At 40.7% G+C, this 20,462-nt stretch overlaps 2 protein-coding genes across 2 annotated transcripts in view; one reads left to right on the forward strand and one right to left on the reverse strand.

The window, feature by feature from the left end:
- MRE11 (MRE11 homolog, double strand break repair nuclease) overlaps nt 1-20,462 on the reverse strand; it is a 353,252-nt gene that overhangs the window by 176,036 nt on the left and 156,754 nt on the right. The gene's annotated exons all lie outside the window — the stretch shown is intronic.
- PIWIL4 (piwi like RNA-mediated gene silencing 4) overlaps nt 1-20,462 on the forward strand; it is a 60,511-nt gene that overhangs the window by 15,573 nt on the left and 24,476 nt on the right. The window contains exons 5-10 of the mRNA XM_032167177.2: nt 6,002-6,123; nt 8,002-8,082; nt 9,604-9,801; nt 11,652-11,763; nt 16,370-16,493; nt 18,180-18,297. Of these exons, the coding sequence (XP_032023068.1) occupies nt 6,002-6,123; nt 8,002-8,082; nt 9,604-9,801; nt 11,652-11,763; nt 16,370-16,493; nt 18,180-18,297 (755 nt within the window). The remainder of the gene's footprint in view (nt 1-6,001; nt 6,124-8,001; nt 8,083-9,603; nt 9,802-11,651; nt 11,764-16,369; nt 16,494-18,179; nt 18,298-20,462) is intronic.

Genomic DNA, 20,462 nt, shown 5'->3' on the forward strand with positions numbered 1-20,462 from the left:
AGAGACGGGGTTTCACCGTGGTCTCGATCTCCTGACCTCGTGATCCGCCCGCCTCGGCCTCCCAAAGTGCTGGGATTACAAGCATGAGCCACCGCGCCCGGCCACTACCTTTATTTCTTACCAAGAGTTTTACCAAGGTCAAGACACTTTTATAAGCAATGATATCAGCCATTTAGTCCATCCCTAGAGAACTAAGCGTCCTGGGAATTTAACCATGTCAGTGCAGTCTTTTTTAGCTTATTAACGAAAGAAAAATGGGTGCCCTTTACAGATATTTTAAGATTATAAAACAAAAAAGTCAGAAGGAGCCAAATCAGCAGTAAAGTGGATGCCTAATGATTTCCCATTGAAACTTTTGCAAACTTACCCTTGTTTGTTGAGAAGAATGAGCAGAAGCATTGTTGTGGTGCTCTCCAGGGAAGCTTTCCTGGCCATTTTTCTGCTCAAGCTTTGGCAAAATTTCTCAAAACACTTTCATAATAAGCGGATGTTACCATTCTTTGGCCATCCCAAAAGTCAACAAGCAGAATGCCTTGAGCATCTCAAGAAACTATTGCCATGACCTTTGCTCTTGATGGGTTGGCTTTTGCTTTGACTGGACCACTTCCACCTCTCAGTAGCAATTGCCCTGATTGTGCTTTGTCTCCAGGAACGTACTGGTAAAGCCAGGTTTCATCTCCTCTTACAATATTTTGAAGAAATGCTTCAGGATCTTAATACCATTTATTTAAAATTTTTATTGACGGCCCTGCTCTTATCTGCAGCTGATCTGAATGCAATGAATTTGACAAGCGTCGAATGGAAAGTTTGCTCAACCTTAATTTTTTAGTCAGAATTGTATAAGCTAAACAAATTGAGATATCTGTGGTGTTGGCTATTGTTTCTGCTGTTAATCTTTGGTCTTCTCAATTAGGGCATGAACAAGATGAATTTTTTTTTCCTTGCAAATCTGTATAGATGGTCTGCAGCAGGCTTCATCTTCAACATTGTCTCATCCCTTCTTAAGATGAGTTATCCATTTGTAAACTGCTGATTTCTTTGGGGCATTGTTCCCATAAACTTTTCATTATACATCAATGATTTTGCCATTCTTCTACCCAAGTATTGCCAAAAATTTAATGTCTGTTCTGGCTTCAATCTTAGCAGAATTCATATTGCTCTGACAGGGGCTCTTTTCAAATTGAGGTCTTATTCTTAGTGTCTCACACTGGATCCTGTTAATATGAGTTTATTTTGGTGCAAAATTTTTGAAATCCATGCATAGTTTTTTCATAATACATATTTTCCATGAACTTTTTGAGGTCCTCTGATAGATACTTATTTAAGAGATTAGTTGATTTTCATGACAATTGGAATGAGTGACTCACTCCTTTTCCTTTTTCCTGTTCCCTTGCCTGAGAGCTAAAAAAAGACTTCCTAATTAAGATTTCACGAGTAATTGATTTCTTAATTATGAAGCTGGTGGTCTGGTATTTTAAAAATAAGAGCTGTAAGTGTCCTTGAAATAGGCACCTTAAAAAATAATTCCCAAAATAGGCAAGACTAAGAAACACCATTTGGCCTATGGCTTCATAACTTTAAATTAATTCTACCTTTTTTTTTTTGCTCCTGCACCCTTGTGCCTGTATGTCCAAATAATTTTACATCAATTTTTGATTCTAGAATTGCCATTTATTTAACTACTTTCTCTATCATATGAAATTATGAGTTATTTATATCAATTTTTAAAGTTTTTTTAATGCAACCATTGGAAATAGCTATTGTGTATTTCATATTCCTTTATCCACTTTTTTACACATTTGACATCTTTAGTCCTAAAATGAAGATGGTATGGATGTTTTTAACATACATTTTGTTCTAAAACAATGTTACAATTACTACAAGAAAAAAAGAACCAATTTCTGTGTGAAAAATTAAAACAGAGCATTGGATTAAAATTTTATGCTTCTATCCCTTAGAAATCTTAGTCCCTTAGTTCAGCTGTTTGCAGAGTATGGTACCAATAGCTTAGATTTAAATTTTTAGACTCTAGGTAAGTCTTTGTGAATTTCCTCAAGAAATGTGTTTCTTAGCACTCTTGGGCCTTTTGCCTTTTATAAGACCCTGAGATCTATAGGAGCTGCTTGAGTGATTGTTGCATTGGATATGGAACATTAAAATTGTACCATATGGTTAAATTTAATGGCTTAGAAAATCTGGATCTGTAAATTAAGAAACATTTTTATTCACCATAATTTTTTATTGATCCTTCAATTCTTTGTCCTATGACCAGATGCTGATAGCATGCTAATATGGCTTCTCATACTTAAATGATATATTTCAAGTCTGTTGTTATCATTAAAAATGATCTTGTTCTTGCAGATACATTTCTAGCACTAGTTTAGAAATTTAGATATGTTGAAATTATTAAATACTACCCTTGAAGTGTCCAGCTTACTTCCATTGTACCTAAACAGAATGGAGAACATATACTCTACAAATGCTAAGAATATGTCACTGCTACTCATTTCTCATTCAAAATGAACATGTAGTATGTGTCAAACACCTTTCTGTTGCTGGGGATGGATCCTAACAAGGAGGCAAGTGAGAAAATAGACCATAAAAACATGGTGTGACAAATCAGGCCTGTTTATTTTATTTCCCAGATATAGGGGATACTAGGTTTAAACAGAATAGTGTTGTCGTATTTCTTATAAACATATGACCTGTCACCCAGTTACAGTGCAAAAGAAAGTGTCCCAATGAAGATACTGCTACTCTCACCTTTTTATTCTGATCTTGGTATTGACTAAGGCTTAATTCTGCATCCTCATCATCCCCTACATGTGTCCTAGGATGCTTATTTAAGTTGAAACATCTCGGCCACTAGTTGACGCATTGAACTCCTAGGAGTTCCAGGATTCCTGTTCAGCTGCCTCCTAGCCTTCCACTGTCTAGGCCCCATCTGTGCACCTGCAGCCAGACTGGTGTTGCTATTCATGTCCACATCTATTTGCCACTCTCATATACTTACAAAGAGCCTACTCTGAACCTGGCAGTGTGTTGCGACCATGGAGCAAACAAAGATAAATAAAACAGAGTACTTGTTCTCCAAAATTTCAATTTCGAATCAGAGTTCTTTACAAATAAATACTACGTAAGGTAGAATGAAATAAGTGTTATAATAATTAGTATCTTTATTATGCTAACATTTATTGAGCACTGTGTTAAGTACTGTCCTTCTTTGTTCTCCAGGTTATCCCCAACATCTCTCTCTTGAGCAGATCTATACTTTGTGTCCCACGAGTAGCTGCTACCACCACTGCTACTACCAATTACACCTATCAGATTACATGTGTTGATCACTTACTCTGCCAGGCTCTTTTTTTTTTTTTTTTTGAGATGGAGTTTTGCTCTTGTCACCCAGGCTGGAGTGCAATGGTATGATCTTGGTTCACTGCAACCTCCGCCTCCCGGGTTTCAAGCAGTTCTCCTGCCTCAGCCTCCTGAGTAGCTGGGATTATAGGCACCTGCCACCACACCCGGCTAATTTTTGTATTTTTAGTAGAGATGGGGTTTCACCACGTTGGCCAGGCTGGTCTCAAACTTCTGACCTCAGGTGATCCACCTGCCTCAGCCTCCCAAAGTGCTGGGATTACAGGCATGAGCCACCGTGCCCAGCCTGCCAGCCTCTTTATAGCATGATCTGATTTAATCCTGTCATCACCCTTGGGGCCTAGTGAGGATAAACATCTTGCCCAAGGTTGTCAGAGAGAGCTTGATGAAAGGCAAGATTATTTCTAGCAGGACACTTCAGCGAGAGTGATAGTTCCTTGTTTAGGATTTTGATCAGTGAGGTGGACAGTGGGAAATATGGGATTCCTAGGCAGAAGAGGCAAACATGCAATGATGGGAAGTGAGGGCCATATTTTAGAAACTTTCGCTCATTCAGGTCTAGCCAGGAAGGTGTGGAAATTGTGATTTCAAAGGTAAAGAGAACTTTAAATGTCCTGTCAAGGAACAGAAACTCTTCCATGGATCACTGAAGACTTTGAGAGAGCATTTCTATGGCAGCTGTGTTAAATTACAGTTACTCTGATCACATCCTATTGAATGGTTTACAGAAGGAGGTGGGAATAGTAAACTGCCACTGAAATAGTGTAGGCAGGGTGTCAAAAGGGCTTGAAAAGAGATACAAAGTGCTGCTATTTATTTGAATTCCTGAGTGCCTGTGCAATGGATGGAAATAAAATCAATGCATTATTTCATTTAATCGTCACAACCCTGTGACTTTAGTTAGACTCAGTACCAGAAAGGTGTTCCACATCACACCAGCTGTAAGGGGCAGAAGACCAGGGTCCATCCAATTCCACATCATGTGCTCTTAAGCACTGTGGTAAGTAATGGTATTGGAACAGCTGAGTTAGATCAGAGACATTCCTGGTGTAGATACAGTAAGACTTGCCATCTGATTAGATTGTGAATTGAGGAGGAGAAGTGAAAGTTTACTCTGCGGTTAGCAGCCTGGGGACTGGAGGGTCTGAGGTCCAATAAGAGATGTAGGAAGTGAAGGAGGAGTGGGTGTTTGGTGGGAGAGGTACAAGGGGGGCTGAAGAGTTTGATCTTAGGTGGTTGTTGAAAATGCAGTTCCTAAGACCATCTGCTGCCACCTCCCCTCAACCACTCATCCCAGAGGATTAAGACATCCTTTGTTGTCTTAATCCTTTGTTCCAAAGCCCCTGCAGCAGTTTGAGAGGTGGGCATCCCTTCTGTCTGCCAGAGTTCTCCCCATGTTGATGAGCTCTTTCTATAGCTGTCCACCTCTGATTTCTGTACAATTTTATCTGAAGCAAGAAATTATCTCGATGAAATCTTACATCCCTGTGAAAAGATCAGTTTCTCTTTGTTTCTATGCAGTGACTGGTTCCTGCCTTACATTCTTGATGCAACCTAAAAGTGGTTAAAACCATACTGTAGCTGTAGAGAGTAGAGACAGAATACATAAATGCTTGCTACTTAGCTGACTTTATCTAATTGCTTATCCCTTTGAAAAATCCATGATCATTGATTGATATTTATTGACTGATTTGTATATTCCTTTATTTCAAGAACCTATTCTGAGTCCTTTCTGGTTCAAGAAGCTTTAAATTTAGTGGGAGCTGTTATAGAATCATATTCATGCGTTCATTATGTTGCTAGAACATTGTTCCAGGTTATAAGGACTCTAGGATTTCTCTAGACCTTTCAGCAATTTATAAAATCAGATTTCTGATCTGTTCTAATTTCCACCACTTATTCCTCTCTCTCCCTATGTTTACTTTCCGTCTCATTTATCCTCTCTCCTTTCTTTCCTTCTCTCTTGTTCTCTGCTCTTCTACATTATAAACAGACTTTGGGAGGCTGTCCTCTGGAATCCATGAACTTGGGATGGGCAGGACAGTCCACCAGTGGGCTTCTGAGTATCAATGAATACCCTGAAAATGGGTACAATTATGTACACTGTTGTGGTGTGTGTGTATATATATAGATATATATATATATGTATATATGTGTATATATGTGTATATATATGTATATATGTGTATATATGTGTATATATGTATATATGTGTATATATATGTATATATATGTGTGTGTGTGTGTGAAATTTTATTGAGAAATATCTGTAACTTTTATCAGACTCTCAAAATAATTTGTGACCCATCTCCCTCCCGCTCCCTAGAAAGATCAACAACCACTGCTCTGGAACTCTCTTTGGACCAAACTTTGAACCATGAGTCTGGCTTTAATTCTCCCTTAAGAAGTTAGAGAGTAGAGAGATGTGTTGTTTTTTTAGGATTGGCAAGATACAGAGAAAAAAAGCCCTCTGAACATAATGTGATGATTAGGTTATTACTCACATACTAACTACCTGCAGTTTTGTTTTTGTTAATGCATATTACATTGTGATGGCTTTATAATCTGCATTCTGCACACTTGGGGATAATTTGTAAGGTGCATATTAAGTATCTCTCTTTCCCAGGTCACAGAATTGTCAAGTGAAACTCAAAGAGGCGAGACTATAAAGATGACTATCACCCTAAAGAGGGAGCTGCCATCAAGTTCTCCCGTGTGCATCCAGGTCTTCAATATCATCTTCAGAAAGTAAGGCACTGGAAATGTGAATTTAATTTGGGCTAATTATACCTTTCAGCATAGAGCCTGGGTATTAAAATAATCAACCATTTTGTAGGCAGTGTGCCAGCAGTGATGCCACCGTTAGGGCAATTTCTCAAGTACCTTCTCATACATGAACAATAACGTGCAATGCAGCCCATTACAGCCACTCAGTGGCACAAACTGTTAATATCCAGTATTATCCTAAGTTGAGACAAATAATACGGGGAGTATTGCTGTCTCACTGGTAGCAGGGAGGGTACCTTGTTCCTTTTCTTCTTTTTCTGTGTCTTTTCCCAGACTTGAAAGTTCATTTAGCAAACTTAGCAAGTTTGGCTTAATAAACTGAAGAATTTGTTTTTCTCCTAGCCGATTGATTTAGGAAAGAAGATCACTGTCTGCCTTCTGCCCTGGCTCCACCCTCAGCCCACTTCTTTCCCCCACAGCTACATGGGTTGTAGCTCAGCTCTTCAGTGTTCTGCAGACTGGTCTAAGGATCACATACTCCAGCGTCTTCTTAGGGGTGGAGTGGAGCTTCATAAAAGGCATATTCCCTGGACCTTCACTGAGTCTAGTTAGTAAACAGAAGTTCACAGACAGGCCTGAAAATTCACATTTTTAGGATACACTGAAGCTTGAGAACCACTGTTTTACATGCTGCTAGTGTGGATGATTAAGATGATCTGTTAGAAACCTTACAGGCAAGTCCGTTGTTCAACGGTGACCTCTGGAAGGCATGAAGATGGGGAAGTTTGGGGATTTCCTGAGTCGTAAGGGCACATCAAGGAACTTCCCCCACTCAGATGTCCTAATTCCTAATTCTAGTCAGATGTCTTGTCCAGCACCTTTTGGTCATATTGGAGCCTCAGCTTACTGCATATCACCTCTTCAGAAGCCAGTCTTGCATGCTGACATTTGGAAGATGCTTCTCAGTGAGGAAGTTCTTTCACTTGTCTTTTATCTTACTTTACCCTCACTAGAGCACCCTGAGGCAAGTGCTATTAAAATCCTTATTTTTAAGAGAAGGGGGCTTAGGCTTAGTGACAATTTGGCAGCCAAAATCACAGTTGGAACCCTTGTTTCCTGACTTGAAACCCCCATGTAGGTCAAATTCCTAAGGTGACCAGGATTACTTGCTGAAGACACAGTCTTGGTCATTTGGCAGCACCTGGGGAGCCTGAGCAGCCTCATTAGAAATACGATCCTCAGCCGGGCCAGTGGCTCACACCTGTAATCCCAGCACTTTGGGAGGCAGAGGCAGGCAGATCACCTGAGGTCAGGAGTTCGAGACCAGCCTGACCAACACGGAGAAACCTCGTCTCTACCAAAAATACAAAATTAGCCGGGCGTGGTGGCACTCTTGCCTGTAATCCCAGCTACTGCAGAGGCTGAGGCAAGAGAATCGCTTAACCCAGGAGGCGGAGGTTGCAGTGAGCTGAGATCATGCCATTGCACTCTAGCCTGGGCAACAAGAGCAAAACTCCATTTCAAAAAAAAAAGAAATAAGGTCCTCATCTCCAAGTAGGGAAGAGGTCAAAAAGGCCTGCAGGCATGGCTTATCTCACCCCATCCAAGCTAACCAGAATGTTACTACTTCAGCCATAATGGCTAATTGACCACATATTTGTCACTGCAGCTAAACCCAGACAGATAAAAATAATTTCAGTTGTAGTATTCTCAAATATGAAGAAGTGGTAGTTCTTTATAGACATTCATATGTATATTTAGTATCTAAACCTTGCAGTGCTATGAGAATGAGAGGTCTGTATTTCCTATATATTTTTAACATTATGTTCAGTAAGGGTATGAACTTAGACTTACAGTGTTACTAATATTTACCAAAAATTAAAAAAAATATACTTGCAGGATCCTCAAAAAGTTGTCCATGTACCAAATTGGACGGAACTTCTATAATCCTTCAGAGCCAATGGAAATTCCCCAGCACAAGTAGGTTTACTTATATTTTCTGTTACTCCGAAATTATTACAATGTGAGCAACATAATTTATGATGCAAGATTATACCATTATGCCTCCTGTGAGAGACTCTGTAATATGAGGTGTAATGAATTGTTTTAATTTTCAAGTTTTTTTAATAAAATGGTACGTGTGAACGTGAAGCTAGCAGCTTTGTTTTCTTATATTATTGTGATAGATAATTATCACAAATCCTAGAAGGAATTCAGAAACTGAATTTTCTGTGTGTAATAAGTAATAATGAAAGCAGGATGAGCTGTATTTTGTTGTTGAAAGGTTGTTAGCACAACCAGAGTGGTTGACATGAAATCGTCAGGGCAGTGCGTGTCAGAAAGAGAAGCCAACCAAATAACTCTGGTAAGGGATAGAATTCTTATGAACACCTGCAGAATTTCTACCTAAACTGGGAATTCAAGGCTTCAGGGAAAGTGGTCAGCTATGTTTTGAACTGGTTGTTACTTAGCTCTCAAAAATACTGTGGTCAAACCATAGACAGAGAGGCAACTGGTAGCCCAAACGTAGATACATAAAGGGAGAAGTGCATAAAAGATAGAAAATGGGAGTGGGGTGTTTGGCCTTCTGCCTGGTGAAGGAAAAATGACGGAGTTTGCATATGTTCATTCAGAGTGTCAGCATGCTCTCTATAAAGCACCCAATTCGTCCTTGTCACTAATCTGTCCACCCGGATTAGGAAATCTCATAGGTGCTGATTGTACTAAACTGCCCTAGGTGCTCAGCACATATGCCTGTCCTGGAGGCTGGCTTAGTATCACAGTGACTACTTATAGTCCACAAAATATAAACTGGAATTATTTTTAAAAATAGTAGTCTATTATTTCATGCCATTTCTGTAACTTCTTATTCAAGATTTTTAAGTTTATGTGAGAAGAAACTGTAGGCTGTGTTCTGGTTTCTCTTGTATATCTGTTTGTGATATCACTTCTGTATTTCTTAATCTCATCATTAAATCTACCCACTGCCCTCACCTTTGAATTGGGGTGCTTTTCTGAACCTAGATGTTTTCATGCGGGGACAGATCACTCCATAAATGTATTATTCCTATAGTTATTGTTCTTAGGCAGGGACATTTCCCCCCCTCTTCAGGGAACATTTTGTATTGTCTGGAGACGTTTTTGGTTGTCACAGCTGGGAGGCTGCTACTGGCATCTAGTGGGTAGAGGCCAGGGAGATGCTGCCAAACATCCTACAGTACACAGGATGGTCCCTAACAAAGAATTATCCAGTTCAAAATGTCAGTGGCGCCAAGGCTGAGAAACTGCTTTACAGTAAGGTATTTTATCCTAAATGTATGCTTAAAGACACTGCAGCTGAAAAAAAGTTTTCAGTCAACAACTGGAAGAAATCAGACTAAAGAAAAAAATTATCTTGTTAAGATCTCGAGAATTAGAACAGAAAATCACCATTTAAAAATCTTTATTGTGTTTCCGGTATAACATTGACAATATTCCTTTTTTTCTTTTTTGTTTTTAAAGATTATCCCTTTGGCCTGGGTTTGCCATTTCTGTATCATATTTTGAAAGCAAACTCCTGTTTAGCGCTGATGTGAGTTACAAAGTCCTCCGGAATGAGACGGTTCTGGAATTCATGACTGCTCTCTGTCAAAGAACTGGCTTGTCCTGTTTCACCCAGGCGTGTGAGAAGCAGCTAATAGGGCTCATTGTCCTTACAAGGTACAAGCCCGCGTCTAAATAAACTTTTCTTCAGAAATCAATCATTGATGGTATTTGGAAATAGGAATAGTGTTGGAGTATTGGCCCGATATCACAGATCTAATCCGTTTACTCATCTGTTTAGAAGACCTGGTTATTTTGTTGTCTGGAGTTCACACGTCCTTGTGTGGCATTCCATACTGTCCACAAGCTCCAAATTCTCGCTTGCTGTACCCTCGTTTCCCCCAATGCCACTCTCTATTCTAACCCCCAACGGTCTGACTTTTCATGCTTCAGTTCAGTTCAATTCACTTCACTTCAGTTGCCTGGATTCCCTACCCCAAATTCTGCCTTTAAACTTCAGTTTTCACAAAGCCCAATTCCAATGTCCTGGCTTTTCTGACACCTCCATTTGCCTACTCAGTTGGAATTACTCAGTTTCTTCCCCTGGGCTGCACCCATAACCCTTTGCTTATGGCTACCTTGTTGTGGCCATTTGATTTCATTTTACAGGACAAAAGGTTAGTTCCATGTCTCACCTTCTTTATTAGATTCAGGAATCTTTTAAGTTGAGACCACATTTTACTTCTTTGCAACCTCTAGGTTTATGTTTATAAAATTTGCCCTCATTGCACCTTGAACTGAGTTAAACACGAAAAATTTAGATAACTTCCTGAGTACTAAAAAGCTCACCATATACTGCTGCTAGTCCAAGAATACTTTTTAAAATTTTTTTATTTTAAGTTTTGGGATATATGTGCAGAATGTGCAGGTTTGTTACACAGGTAAAAGTGTGCCATGGTGGTTTGCTGCACCTATCAACCCATCACCTAGGTGTTAAATCCAGCATGCATTAGCTATTTTTCAGAATGCTCTCCCTCTCCCCGACCCTATCCCCTGAGAGGCCCCAGTGTGTGTTGTTCCCCTCCTCGTGTCCATGTGTTCTCATTGTTCAGCTCCCACTTATAAGTGAGAACATGCGGTGTTTGGTTTTCTGTTCCTGCCTTGGTTTGCTGAGGATAATGGCTTCCAGCTCCATCCGTGTCCCTGCAAAGGACATGATCCTGTTCCTTTTTATGGCTGCAAGAATACTTCTTTTAGGGGACTTGTTAGCCTTCTGTTCTGGCTTAGAATTTCCACTTAAACTTGTTTTTCTGGGATATATAGCAGAGGGGTGGGACTGGCTGGATTCCACACTACTTGGTATGAGAAGGCTACCCTCTTATCCTCCTGTCATGATCTTGATGGATTAGCTTATCACATTTCAAAGTCATCTTGCAAAGAATCAAGAGCTCTAGAGAAACCTGCTGTGGTAGTTTCTGCCCCTAGGCTGGGTCAGAGGACAGTCCAGGCTACAAAGTGCTGAAGGGGAGGAGGAGCTTAGAATAATCTTAGCTAACGTGTTTTGTAGTTTTGCCAAGGGCCAGCCCTAGCGGGGAGGTTAAGCAAGACGCCAGCATTGTGGGTTGATTGGCCTTCTTTTGGTGCTTTTTTGTCAGAAAAACTACCTGGGAGGTCAGAAACTCTGAGTGACAGCAGAAGATAATGGGAAAGTTTTGAGCAATGCTTCAGCCTCTGGACATTTAAGAATGATTTACCTGAAGTTAGAGTATCTATCAGTGAGGAAAATAGACTGTGGTCTAAGGACTTTCGCATAGGTTTTGTTGGAATGTGGACAGAAGTCTTCCTGTAAGGAATGCCCTTTTCAGATAAGAGCTGAGTATTTTTTAAAAAGTGAATATTCTTGTTTTATTGTTTTCATAATTTCTGACATTCTGTAGTCTATCTTATGTGTTGAATTAAAAGTGTGGTGAAGTAGCTGCTTATGTCAGATGATTAAAAAAAATTTAAAGACTTTTTATATTTGGCAGATACAATAACAGGACCTACTTCATTGATGACATTGACTGGTCAGTGAAGCCCACACACACCTTTCAGAAGCGGGATGGCACCGAGATCACCTATGTGGATTACTACAAGCAGGTAGGACTTTTCTTCATTCATCTCTATCTCCTTTCCTTTTACCTCAGAGAAGTTTCCTTATTCCAAGTCTCAGAGGTCCCCCAGATTGTGGGCTGAGTCTGCCTCTGACCTGATTCTCTGACTTATCTCTCCTTTGTCCCCACCCTCCCAGTCTCCTGTTGACCCTCATCCTATCTCCTGTTTTCTTCCTGTAGTCTGAGTAATCTCCCTTTAAAGCGTATCTGATCACACTGCTCCCAATGTTAATATATTTCCATGTCTCCTTATTGCCTTAGGACCACACGTAAGCCCCTTAGCAGAGTGTCCAAGGCTCCTTATGATGTGGCCAGATCCTGTCTTTAAAGCCTCATCTCTTCCCATTCGCCTGCTCCCTTCCCTGGCTCTGATGTAATTGCCTCTTGTGATTCTGTGACTCAGTTTCTCTCCTGTGCATTTTCACACATGTTGCTTCCTTTTCCTGGATACGCCTTCACAGCCAGACGAACACTAGACACGCTTGCATACTCAGCTCAGCCATCAGGTCTCAAGGGAGCCCCACAGCATTCCTCCCAGGATCCCCTCCCTGTCTCAGGTCATCACAGGCACCACACGAATGGTCTGAGCCCCATCCTAGACATTGAGCTCTGAGGAGGGGGCTCCTTATTTTTGGATTCCCAGGACTAGCTCAGTGCTTTGCGCATATTAGATACTCAAGAAACTATTGATGGAATCTCTTGCTGCCTCTGGAAGCTCTAGTCCCATTTGCAACGGTTATCCCTACCCTTCATCTTCCATGTTCAATTCCTTTTGAAAGCGCCTTCTCTTTAATGTATAGTAATATTCAGGTTAAAACAAACAAACAAAAACAAAAACCCTTTCTTGATCATTGTACACTTTCAGGAAAAACTCTCTTTTTCTCCTTAGCTAACTTTAGAAAGTCATTTACACTAGCTCCAAGCATCTTTTCCGTTCTTCGTTCCTGAAACCTCAGCAGTCTGGTATCCAGTTATGCTGCTTTAGAAGTAGTTCTAGAAAGGTCAAGTTCAGTTACTGTTCTTATCCTAAAGGGCTTTCGGTGCATTTGATACCTGTGACCTCTCTCACCGGCTGGAACTGATCTCTTCCCTCCTTGACTCCTGGGACACATCCCTGCGGTTCTCCGCTACTTTCAGGTTGTTCTATCTTAGTCTCCTTTAACATTTTCCTCCTTCCTTCCTCACAAAGGAACCATTATTCACCATGGTTCCCTCATATAGAACCTTTTCATTGTATTTTGAGATGGCTCAAATATAGTGTTTTTGCCTTGCCCTCATTCCCAAATTAGATATTCATCTCCATTTCCAGAACATATTTGCATGAATACCCTGCAGGCATCTCAAACTAATATAATTCAGACTGAATTAATTGTCTTTCCCATTCCTGTTTCTCCTTGGAAATTCTGTAGCTCAGACAGGAATGATTTTGCTTTCTTCCTCTTCTTCACTGTTAGTAACCTCCTCATTCACTTGTCACCAAGACGAGTTCTGTATCCTTTATCCGTGAATTTTCTCTTTTCTAGCCCTGTTCCCACTGTATTAATGCAGGCCATCTCATGGATCCCCCTCCCCCTACCATCACTCTTTATGCCCTAGCTCTCTCCTCACTGTGATCCCTCATCCTCACAGCCATCAGAGAGATCTTTCTGAAGTGCTGCCCAGAAATCTGATTACAAGCATAAGCTCTGGAGTAAGATGGTCCTGGCTCCAGCTGTGTAACCCTGGGTAAATCCCTAAACCCAGAGTGTCAGGTGTAAAGGAAATTTATCTATAGTCTACCTTCAGGGTGTAGTGTAAGAACCGAACAAGATAATTATGCATGCAGAGCATTGAAGTGTGCCTGCACTTTGTGAGCACTGGGAGAACAGTGGAGACCGTGCTCCTCCTTTTCTATCCTCTGCTTCTTCCTCTCTAGCACTGCATAGTTTGGCCCCCTCTTTCTTTCTTATATTTCTCAGCATCCCTCCTATGCACCCCATGCCTTTATCACCCCATCCACTCACTGGCCTACACCTTCCTCAGCCTTTGTGTGTGTTCACTAGGCATCTGCAGAAAGCCATGCTGTACCTTTCTCCTTTACCCCTAGGTCAAATCCTAGCTTCAAGGCCAAGTGTGAAGTCCTGTCTGACTTTGCTTTCTGTCACACACGTAGAAGAGCAAGCGGTTCTCCTTTCTAAGTACCTGTGCATTCATCACATTGCTTCTTGAACACGTGTTCCTTGGAGAGCAAGGATGGTGTTTGGCTAATCCTTGATGCATAGTATCTAGCAAAGCGTCTTGTGCATAAAATGTGTTCTGTGTTTATTAAACCCACAGTTTGTTAAACATTCGGGTTTCTTTCTTGCATGATTAAATTTGTTCATATTTAAACAGAAGTATTTTAGGACCTGTGACATTCTGAAACGGGAATCATGGTAAAAATCCCAGTCACTGTTTTTTGAAATGAGTTATGCTTCACTGCATGTATATTGTAATTAGGGAGGAAAAGAAAGAAAACTGTGACAACTTCTAGTATGCCCTCCTCCCTGTCCCAGGAAAGAAAGACTGATGATTATGTAGTCAGTTTTCAAAGTGGAAGACATCCTGATATTGACCTTTATATTTCTCTATTTTATCTTATCATACCAAGTATTTTCAAATGCTAAGAAAATTGGGGCAAGGGAGACGGTCAAATTTACCTTGTGGGAGCAGCTTAGGGGCTAGAGTTCTTTTTTTTTTTTTTTTTTTTTTTTGAGACGGAGTCTCGCTCTGTCGCCCAGGCTGGAGTGCAGTGGCGCAATCTCGGCTCACTGCAAGCTCCGCCTCCCAGGTTCACGCCATTCTTCTGCCTCAGCCTCTCCAGATAGCTGGGACTACAGGCGCCCACCACCACGCCCGGCTAATTTTTTGTATTTTTAGTAGAGACGGGGTTTCATCGTGGTCTCAATCTCCTGACCTCGTGATTCGCCCGCCTCGGCCTCCCAAAGTGCTGGGATTACAAGCGTGAGCCACCGTGCCCGGCTGGGGCTAGAGTTCTTGACCATGCTCCAGCTAGAGTCCTTCTTCCTGGAAGATGCCTTCATTTTGTTGGAGCTGTTACCTGAGACTCTCCATACTCCCGTGTTTTCTTCAAGGTCCTCTCTTGGTCTCCACCTGCATGGAGGCTTCCCTGATTTGCCAGCCATAATTGTGTCACTACCACCATCTCCTCTTCCTCCCCGCCCCTCCCACTCTAGCCCAGGGATCCAGTACTGAGTGGTATAATAAGCAGAGTCTTAACACATCAATCCTAGCTGTGCTAATTTCCAGCTATGGAGCCTTGGGAAGATTGCTTAATGTTTCACAGTGTTTTTTCATCTGTGAAGGGGACAATAATAGTATCTCTTTCATCGGTTTGTTGTGCTTTGTTGTGCTTTGTTAAGCATTCTTTGTGCTTCTTGTGGACCTCGCTTTGTAGATAATGTATTGATGCAGAAAGGCAGGGACTGCGCCTCTTTTGTCTTCTTATCCACTGCCATTCCTGGAACACAGTAAGCACGCCATGTGTTCTAAATTAATGGAGTCATGCATACAAACTCACTGGATAAAGGCTTCTCCAAACTTTTTAGCCATAGCATCAGTTGCACCTGCTACTTTCAAATGAGATTCTTGACTTGTTTTTTATTTTAATGACAAGGTTTTTCTTGAAATACAGAAATGCTCACATTTGACTTCTTTGTGATTGTTGATCTCAGCGTCACAATACCCAGGCATTTTATAAATTATAATTCCAGTTGTTCTGTCACTAATGTGGATTAAATTATAATGGAAACGAGTGTTCATTGTAACCTTTGTCGTTGGAGGGTAAATGAGCTTTTGCCAAGGTGAGACTGCTGAAATTGAAGTTTAGGATGGCAAAGGGAGAGGAATATGAACTAACAGTTGCTGGGGATTCATTATAAACCGGACCCCATGCTAGTGGTTTACATAGGATACCTGTGAGCTACTGTTTCACCTGTGAGCATCCTTATTTCATAGATGAGGAAACTTAAGTCACTTCCCCAGTGTCATAGCCCAAGCAAATAGAGGAGCTGGGGATCAAATTCACATTTGTCAGACTTCAGGGCTGCTTCCCTGTAACATCCTACTATTCTAGAAGGTAAGGACAGCCATGCTCTTTTGGGAAATCTGAGATTGTCTCAATATAACTCGCCTCCAGCTTGTGTATAGATATTTTCAAAATGAATATAGATGTTTAGAGCCAGATAGTTAAGCATGGGGCAGTCTGCCTCAGTCATCAGTAGTGGAAATGCTGGCTCTGAGTCAGTCCCAGTGATGTCATTGAACTATGTGTAGAACCAGCTGGATTCTATTCTGAATCTGGCTGAAACTGAGAGACAGCAGGGAAATGATATTTTTAATGGTGTTGCATTAGAAAAGATAATTAAAATAATAAAACTGGCCCTCAGATATACAAGATAGGTCCTGGGAAGAAAGTAGCAATAAGTAGGTAACTATGGGATTGGTTAGATTTTTTTATATATTAATGTTAAGATCACCTTGTTGAATGTAAGTATGCTCACCTGGCGGTGCTTCCATGTTAACTTTTCTCTTATTAATCTTGCATTTTATAGCAGTATGATATTACTGTATCTGACCTAAATCAGCCCATGCTTGTTAGTCTGTTAAAGAGGAAGAGAAATGACAACAGTGAGGCTCGGCTCGCCCACCTGATACCTGAGCTCTGCTTTCTAACAGGTACTGTTTGTGTTTTATACCCTGTCAGGCTCCTGGATACATGCCCCTGATGCTTGGCAGTGGGTAGACCCTCTTTAAGTTACCTGAATGCCAGGACATCGATTCAACCCATGGAGGATGGGCCTTTTAAGTAATTTATTCAATAATAGAGACATGTTGGGGGAATCGAGTGCCCTTTGGAATCTATTTCCTTTATCTCTTATATTCCATGTATTACTTTGATGTAAAATAGATCCCCTGATATCATCCTAAAACCAAGTTTCTCTTTGCCATTATTTGAATTTACTAGTATAGGAAGGAATGTGACTTAGATTTTCTTCAGGTGTATCAGTAGAGTGGTGCCAGAATGATCAGTACTTTTTGCATGAATTTTCAGAATATAATCCTCATTATACAGTAAAATCTGAATAACTGCCTCGAGTACTTTTAACAATGTTCTTTTGACTAACAGGTAGGCCTAGGAAGGGAAGACTTTCTACAATTTGCATTTGTGTGTTCCTTGAGTCAGTTATGATGCATATATATCTGTTTTGCCATTTGAAAAATTAATAGGAAGGGCCGGCGTGGTGGCTTACGCCTGTAATCCTAGCACTTTGGGAGGCCAAGGCAGGTGGATCACCTGAGGTCAGGAGTTCGAGACCAGCCTGGCCAACATGGTGAAACCCCATCTCTATTAAAAATAAAAAACTAGCTGGGCATGGTGACACGTGTCTGTAATCCCAGCTACTCAGGAGGTTGAGGCAGAAGAATCACTTGAACCCGAGAGGCAGAGGTTGCAGTGGGCCGCAATCAGGCCATTGCACTCCAGCCTGAGTGACAGAGCAAGACTCTGTCTCAAAAAAAAAAAAAAAAGAAAAGAAAGGAAGAAAAATTAATGAGGATATAATCCTTGAAGGAGGGGTGTGTTCATTCTTTTTATTTTTTTTTGAGATAGAGTTTCACTCTTGTTGCCCAGGCTGGAGTGCAATGGTGCGATCTTGGCTCACTGCAACCTCTGCCTCCCGGGTTCAAGCGATTCTCCTGCCTCCACCTCCTGAGTAGCTGGGATTACAGGCAAGCACCACCATGCCCGGCTAATTTTGTATTTTTAGTAGAGAGGGAGTTTCTCCATGTTGGTCAGGCTGGTCTCAAACTCCCGACCTCAGGTGATCCACCCGCCTTGGCCTCCCAAAGTGCTGGGATTACAGGCGTGAGCCACAGCGCCCGGCCTAAGGGGTGCTCATTCTTAATGATGTTCTGATATTGTAGGTCTGCAGGACCCAATACAGTAGCCAGTAGCACTTGAGTTTTTGAATACTTGAAATGGGACTAGCTCTACTAAAAGACTAAGAGGAGGTGTGCTTTAGGTGTAAAACACAGCCCAGATTTGAAAGGCTTAGTATGAAACAAAAGAAGGAAACTACCTCATCAATAAATGTTTTCTGTTGATTACATGTTGGAACAATAATATGTTGGATATACTGGGCTAAATAATATACACTATTCAAAGTAATTTCATCTGTTTCTTTTTTGCCTTTTCTTAATGTGGCTGCCAGGAAACTTAAAATGACATATGTGGTTTTCATTTCTATTGGATGTGCTATACAGATGGTGAATGCATTCAAGTGGAAAAGTTTAAACTGGGCCTTTGATGGGCTGAGTTGCTTATGTTCATTTTCTCACTTTGTCTTCATTTGCATTTAATAGGGCTGACTGACCAGGCAACCTCTGATTTCCAGCTGATGAAGGCTTTGGCTGAAAAGACACGTCTCAGTCCTTCAGGCCGGCAGCAGCGCCTGGCCAGGCTTGTGGACAACATCCAGAGGTACTGGATCACTGCATGCATCCTGCCTGGGGCTGAGTTTTTAGTATTAGATGGCCTATGTAACACTGATATATTCCTTGAAGGAAATATCTCATTCATATTGATTCAGAGCAAGGAGCTTTTGAATTGTGCTGTCCACAGCCCTTCATCTGAGATGTCTCAGGACTAAGGGGTTGAAAGGAGTTGGAGGCCATGCTGATAGGAATAACACTTGCTTTACCTCCATGCCTTGCTTTCATCTGTTTTATACATTGAGGTCTGGATAAAATGTTGAATAAAGAAAAAGGTTATAATCTAAACAACAACAACAACCTTCAAGCAAACAAAGCAACCAGAAAAACACCAGGCCCCCGGTATTCAGGGTCAGGAATGCTCAGCTCTTAATACAGTGGCCTCAGCAGACTGAACTTTAGGAAAACCCCACTGTGTGCCTTTTAAATTTGAGATATACCTTTGTGCTATCTGGCTCTGCCCATCTGATTATCCGACTATGTTTCAGTTCTTATTTATGATAGTTTGCTGTAACATGTGATTGGAAAATTGAGCTTCTCCTTGGTTTTCCTTTCTGACCCTCTAAAACTGAACTATCTAGTGTGGCTGCTGGGCACTCGAAATGTGGCTAGTGACACATCTAGAAATGACAGTTTTTTAATCTATTGGGTTAAATAACATATATTTAAAACATAATTTCACTTGTCACTTTTTTACTTTCTTAAGGTGGTTACTGGAAAATTTTAAATTACATATGTAGCTTGCTTTATATTCTTATTGGGCTATGTTGTTGATCAACAGTCTTTTTTTTTTTTAATCTTTTTAAAGTAGTACTAGCTCGTGGAGGATTTGGAAACTTACATAGCACAAAGGAGAGAGAAAAGAGTGTGTATGTGTGTTTACTCAGTAAATATTTAACAAATGAGTGAATCACAATTGAATTAATAATTAATTCAATTAATATTATTAGTAATATTCTTTCAGACTTTGCAAATGCATATAATCCTATTTTTTAAAAGAGAAATGGTATAATACTGTACATCATGTTTTGTAGCTTGCTCTTTTCACTTCAGGGTTTTTCTCAAACATTTCCATATGATAAACGTGATCTCTATTAGCATGCTAGTGGTTTCATAGTTTTTCAATTCCATGGATATACCTTACGTCATTTACCCTGGACATCCCTCAGACTTATGCCGAATGGAGAAGGGATTCCTGGTTCGTTTCCCTTGTAGTGACTGTGGATTAATCTTCCTGATGCATCTGTCTGCCACCTTTCAGTAATACCACCCACCTCACCCCATTTCCTGACCAATGATGGCCTCACTCATCTCATCTTGGGCAGTTAGTATCTGAAGCAAAATAAGTAACTCAAAAGAATTAGTGTGACCAGAGAAGACATAATCTGAATAGGTGGAAATAGTGAGCTATTGTAGAGAGACAGTGGTGAACAGGTTTGAGCTCCCCTAAAAAAAGAGGTAGAGCTTTAATAGGGAAACAAAAGCCTGGGGATCTCCTCCATGTCCTGCAAATGCGTGGCTTACTGTGTGCTGAGTCCTGTATATGGTTGCCGCTCTCAAGGAGCTTATGGCTCAGTGGAAGTTATCATATATCATACTCCCATGAGCTAAAACATCAACTATGATTAAAGCTTATTAAGTTATAAATGGAAAGTACTACACAATATAAATTAGTGTTATTATTGCTGATATTAATATTCTCCTCATAGGATAGACAGGGTAATAGGAAGATCCTGAATCTTCTGAAGCTTAAATTCTTATGTTCCCTTCTTTTATCATCCTTCTTCGACTCAACCCAACAAATTCAGATATTCACAAAAGACATCTCCACATCCACTGGCTCCAAAATATCTCCTTATTAACAAGTGTGTCATCAAGAATGATAATATCTCATAGGTTTTGAGCACATGCCATGTGCCAGGGACTGTGGTAAGCACTTTCTGTGTATTATCATATTTCATCTTTATATCAATCCTACGAAGTAGGTACTTTTATTATCCTTACATTTTGCCAGTAAGGAAACCAAGGCCTTAAAGATTAATAGTTTGCTCAAGGTCGTATATTATTAAATGTTAGAGCTAGGAGTTAAACCCAGGTCTGTCTGGCTCGAAAGCTTATTTTTCTAACCACTGTACTCCCACTGGAATCCTTTTC

The sequence above is a fragment of the Hylobates moloch genome, unplaced genomic scaffold (assembly GCF_009828535.3).
Source record: "Hylobates moloch isolate HMO894 unplaced genomic scaffold, HMol_V3 SCAFFOLD_11, whole genome shotgun sequence".
Lineage (NCBI taxonomy): Eukaryota > Metazoa > Chordata > Mammalia > Primates > Hylobatidae > Hylobates > Hylobates moloch.